Consider the following 5,913-nt stretch of genomic DNA (forward strand, 5'->3'; position numbering starts at 1 on the left):
CATCTGGTGAAAATTTCATGTCATTAGCACCTCTAGTAATATATTTACTGAGAAAAATGGTGACGTGTTCAATACTTATTTTACCCGCTGTACATAAACTAATTGCTTTATATTTTGCTCAAACTAAACACAAGTTGTGTGATTTACACGCAACGCTAGAACTCTTTCACGTGGTAAAAGCAGAATAAATGTACAGATTTTTGTGTGAGAGAAAGTCAAATCACTGTTATTAGATCAATGTGACATATTAAAACCAAAACAACGATGAATGCTGAGCAACATACAAACCAATAACTTTAAAAGATCCCTTTTTCTTGTTTTTGGTTTGAGGTTTGTGTTTATTTGGTATCACTTGTTCTTGTACTTTACATTACAGAAAACCAAAGCCTGATGATGGGTTTTAGTTACTCAAGTGAAACTCAAACATAAATTCAAATACATAAGAGGCACCTATTAAGTTCCATCTAAAAGACAACATACAGTAAGTGTTAACATCTGCCTTATTATATTTTTAATGTCATGTTTTAAAACATGAACACAATCCAAATACTGATGCTAAATGAAACTGTCTGAGCTCATCCTTTATTCGTTTAATCAAAGGCTGTTTCTGTGACTCGTTGAGCATCCATGCAGAGATGAGATCCACCAGCAGAGGGAGACAAATCACAACAACATGATGGATTTTCTCATATTTAACACTACATCTCAGATAATTAATCATCACTTCTTACTGGCCTTTCATCAATCTATTCTTGCAGTGATTTTAAATTGACTTATTAAGATTTTCAGCTTATTTTCACCTCCTGACAATATGTGGCACTTTTTGGGTTCTTAATATCTGCAATAAATTCAAGTCAAAGCTGATCTAAGAATAAGAGCAGTCTTCTCTTATTAAAAGCTGGCTTGCATGAGGTTAACAGACATCTTTTGACACCAAAAAGACGGAAACATGTTCGAACAAGAAACACTTCTTTTTTCATTTCCTCTGAAAGCTTTGAAGCCTGAAGCCAAAGCATGACCCACATCTACAGTGAAACATGTCCCAGACTCTGAGTGCGGCTGTTTTCTTGCCAAATGTGTCAGTGTTTTACTCAGACACTGTTACGTGTTGAGTTCATATCAAATATCAGCTTCACTTTTAATTAGTGCAACAGCTGAAGGCAAAGCAAAACATAAAATTATTTTAAAAAATAAAGTGTCACATGAACTAAATAATATAAAGTGCAGTGAGGGATTTTCATAAATGTTTTCATGTTGGGGTTCATTTATGGGCTTCAGTTTTCTTTTTAACACTTGGATGTTTTTACAAAGTATGGGTTTTAACTTTTAAACTACATAAAGATCTAAAGACATACAGTTTATAGAAAATAACAAGGAAAGAGCTTTATTTGTTTGTTTGTTTGTTTGTTTGTTTGTTTGTTTGTTTGTTTGTTTGTTTGTTTGTTTTTCTTGTTGTTTAGCCCTAAATTCCCCAAACAATCTTACTTGGACTAGATTCATTTTAAGAACATCAGAGTCAACTGTACACAGCACTACATCAAGGTGCAGCAAGGATATAAATCAGGWGCAGTTGAGTCATTTTTAAACAGAACTAAGAACATAAATGGTCAAATGGAAGGGAATAAACAGAATAAACTAACAAAGTAGTAAAATATTTCTGTACATTATAATAATTAAAGAAATTTAAATTGACTGTCAAACTAAAAAAAATAAAATACAGGTAGCCTTGAAATTTTACAGGCTATATTGGTACGTGAAATCAAAACCATTTAAATAAACATAAAACCAAAATCAGTTTAATGATTTTTGAGCTGCTTGCATTTGAATAAACAGTTTCAAGGTTTCACAACTTGAAATGAGTACCAACAAATTATAAATACATTCGACAATCATAAAACACTAACAGTGAAAGGTCCTAATAATAAACTACTGTTYTTTTTAATTGACAGTAATTAGTAAATAAATATTTAGTTTATTTGATGTGTTCTCACAGTGTCCGCCAGAGGGTGCTGCTCCGCCGGCTGTTTGCATTTATGTCGGTGTTTTGTTACGTTTTGCCTCAAAGGCTGCTGGGAAATTTTCAGTGAGGAAGTGTTATGACACGTTTAGATGAATGTTTTTTAATTTGAGGTACCAGCGAGTGAAAATGTCTTAATATTAATGTATTMTCGCTTTTTTTCTCTTCCCCGGGACGTCATCTGTTTTATATCTGGACGTTACGTRAYACTAAAACGAAGGATATTTTAATTTCCTGACTCTAGTTTGATGTGTGTCACAGATTAAAGACCTGCGGATGTATTAAAGTTAGTGAAATAACAGGGACAACCATCAGTTCATCATGGTAAGAAAACAACAAAGTGAAACTTAAACACCTGCTGCCTCTTGGTTTACTCATTCTGTACTTGTTGAAACACACCTGCTTCTCTGTGTTTTARAGCTCCTTCAGCTGACGAAGCTGAAGTTAGCTTCCGATTCGGGAAATGACTAAAGGGATATTACAACTAATTTTTCACTCCCTTGCACGTGTTTAACCTGCTCTAGCTCAAAAACTACAACACCTACACTCTTCAAATCTGGACTAGATTATTCTACACTAATAGAAGAATATTTAAAAACATGTTTGGGATTTGGGAAACCTTTGTCTGATTTGTGAAAAATCAATAAAGTTTGTTTTTCATTGTTTTTCAGACCACTGGACCACATTAGATCTGGTCCAGCTCAAAAACCACAACACCTGGACTCTTCAAACCAGGACTAGATTATTCTACACTAATAGTGGAATAATAAAAATTAAGTTTGAGCTTTGGGAAACCTATGACTAATTTGTGAAACATCTCAAACTTAGTTTTTATTATTCTTCTATTAGTGTAGAATAATCTAGTCCTGGTTTGAAGAGTCCAGGTGTTGTGGTTTTTGAGCTGGACCAGGTCTAGTGTGGTCCAGTTGCCTAAAAATTGATGAAAAACAAACTTTATTGATTTTTCAAAAATCAGACAAAGGTTTCCCAAAGCTCAAACTTAGTTTTTATTATTCTTCTATTAGTGTAGAGTAATCTAGTCCTGGTTTGAAGAGTCCAGGTGTTGTGGTTTTTGAGCTGGACCAGGTCTAATGTGGTCCAGTTGCATAAAAATGATGAAAAACAAACTTTGTAGAAGTTTCACAAATCAGGCAAAGGTTTCCCAAATCCCAAACGTGTTTTTAAATATTCTTCTATTAGTGCAGAATAATCTAGTCCAGATTTGAAGAGTGTAGGTGTTGTAGTTTTTGAGCTAGAGCAGGTTAAACACGCGCAAGGTAGTGAAAAATTAGTTGTGATATCCCTTTAGTCATTTCCCGAATCGGAAGCTGGAATCGGAAGCTAACTTCAGCTTCGTCTTCAGCTGATGGTAATATAGTTTAAGGCTTTGTTACTTTAGGCTTCTCAAAATCTCTTCAGATTTGTTTGAAATCTGTTTCAGCAAATTYGCTCCATTTTATCTTATGATGCTCACAGATTTAACTGTAGTTTTCTGCTACATTTAGCTAGTTGTTGCTTTTTAAGCTACCGTTCTGCTTCTTTAAACCAGCTTTTTGCCAAATTAGTAACTACCTGACCTTAGTTTAGTTTTAGTATGTAGACAACCTGTAGATACCTTTTGTTTTTAGCTGGCCTTCTGCTACTTTTATCATTTAGTTAGCCGTCTAAAATGTTTAGCTTACCTTTTGTTAATTTACTTTTAGTTATTTAGCTTCTTTTGGCTTTTAGTTAGTGTTTGCTGCTATATTATGCTGCTGTATTTTCTTACTTTTGGCTTTAAATTAGTGTATTTTAGCTAGCATTTTGCTTCAATTAGCTAATATTTTACTACCATTAGCTGACAATTTGTTAATTTTTGCTTCTAGTTTGGCTTTTGATATTCTTAATCTGTTTCATGATCCACTTATTAGCATTTTTGCTACTTTTAGCTTGACTTTCCCTATTCGCTAAATGCTATCTTTGACTAGCAATTTGCCTTTTTTTTGGCTAGCGTATAGCTACTTTTAGCTAGTGCATTGCTACTTTTAGCTTCCAGCTKGGCTTTTAATTGGTWTTATCTAGCCTATGTATACAATGAACAGGAAATCTCAGCAGGTCCTGGTAGAGAAACAGAGTGTGAGGTTGTGGGTTTAAAACCTGAACTGTTTGTCTCTGCAGGAGGACGTCCATGCCGTCATGTCCTGGTTTTCCAGTCCTGTGTACAGACGATACTGGCAGCACTATCAGCAGGCCATGGGCTGGTACCAGAGACACAGGCGGGCCTACAGAAAGGCCTGGGAGGCAGCCGGCGGCCCGCTTCACTGGCGGGAAGAACATCCCAGCAGCCAGCAGCGCTACGCCGACTGGCAGGCCGGAGAGAGCAGTGAGGAGGAGGAGGAGAGCAGCTCAGACAGCGACATCGAGTGTGACGTCAGCAACATGGAGATCAGCGAGGAGCTTCGGCAGTACTTCGCCCACACAGAGAGACACAGAGAGGAGCTGAGTAAGAAGCGTAGAGAAGGACAGTCTGTCCTGGTGAGGTTGTATGAGTGACACAGTACAGCTCAGGGGTTAAAATATATCAAATGTATTTTTGCAGAGCTGCAGCAGCAGATGGAGGAGCAGCAGGACAGTTACGTCCCCGCCGACCAGGACCTGCATGGCGTCTCCTGCCGCAGCAGCGTGGCTCCTCCCTCCGAGCGGTCGGCAGAGAGACGGGCCGCCGAGATGAAGAAGCTTTATGGGAACGATGCCGCCAAGATCCAGGCCATGGAGGCAGCGATGCAGCTGAGCTTTGACCGAAACTGTGACCTGAAGCAGCCTAAATACTGGCCTGTCATCCCTCTGAAGCTGTAGGAGATCAGCTTGGTTTCTAACTGTGGCCGTCTGAGCTGCACATGTGGAGCTAACAGTCCAGGTTTTAAATGCAAAAAAGTTACATAAATTAGTTCAGCTTTTTMTCATGTTTCTGCCCTGAACAGAAACCCAGAGAGCGTGAGCTGAGGATCAGAGCTGCAGTGGACCTGCTGAATGTATTCAACATGTTCCAGTGTGTTTATGTCTGATTTGTTGTTGTTTACGTTGAGGCTGGGTCCTGCAGCAGCTCCTTTTTCTGACTGTCACTTCAATGTAAGCAGTAAAACACGAGTGTCCATGCATGGCTGCTTCTGATTTTCCACTTAACGACATGCAGTGACTTTGTTTATAGTGTTAAATCACAGCCTGACATCTGTTTGGGTTGTAAGACTTCAGTGTTTGCAGCAGTTRAGAGACTAAAGCCGGGCTAACACTGTGAGCTTTGGATCAGTGCTCACTTAGAGTCCAAATATAAAAAGAAGAACTTAATTTTCATTTATTGTTGGAGGGAAATCTGTGTCGGCTCTTTGTGCCAAACACAACTCTGCAGTCCTGCTTTTATTAAATCTGACATCACACAGCATGAGCCAGCCTTAAAGTCMTTTTCTCATTTTTTTAAATAAATAGAGTTATAATGACGTGTTTTATGTCATCAGTTGAGTTTTTTGTGAATATTTAAGCTTTGGAGCAAAACACTACATCTATAACTGAGGTCAGCATGTATTTAAATCAACTTTTTTAGATTTCAGTTTTGATTCGGTGTAAACTAAAATTACATTTTAAAATCAGAATTAGTTTTCGAATGCTTGCTTATGTTGTTTATATGTGTGCTTTGCCAATAATTTCAGTAAATAGCGTACCTGTGTATACTTAYAACAAAAAGTAAAGGGATTTGTGTTTGGTAGATGAGTTTTTTGATGTAACACTGCTTCTTGGCAGCACCTGGAGGGTAGCAGAYGCTCAAACCAAGTGTCAATAGAAACAACAAAATAAGCTGTTCGGCAGAGAATTTGGCAAATCTTTCATGAGAGCAACCCACCTACTCAGCTCTACTGCCCATC

The 5,913-nt window shown here is 37.6% G+C and overlaps 1 protein-coding gene across 1 annotated transcript; it reads left to right on the forward strand.

The window, feature by feature from the left end:
• Positions 1–2,124: 2,124 nt before the first annotated feature.
• gemin8 (gem (nuclear organelle) associated protein 8) lies at positions 2,125–5,490 on the forward strand (the record flags this gene model as incomplete). The annotated part of the gene is given in 3 exon segments (XM_014022514.1): positions 2,125–2,341; positions 4,175–4,499; positions 4,596–5,490. Coding segments are annotated over 3 exon segments (585 nt in total). The 3' UTR covers positions 4,853–5,490.
• Positions 5,491–5,913: the final 423 nt, after the last annotated feature.

The sequence above is a fragment of the Austrofundulus limnaeus genome, unplaced genomic scaffold (assembly GCF_001266775.1).
Source record: "Austrofundulus limnaeus strain Quisiro unplaced genomic scaffold, Austrofundulus_limnaeus-1.0 Scaffold333, whole genome shotgun sequence".
NCBI lineage: Eukaryota > Metazoa > Chordata > Actinopteri > Cyprinodontiformes > Rivulidae > Austrofundulus > Austrofundulus limnaeus.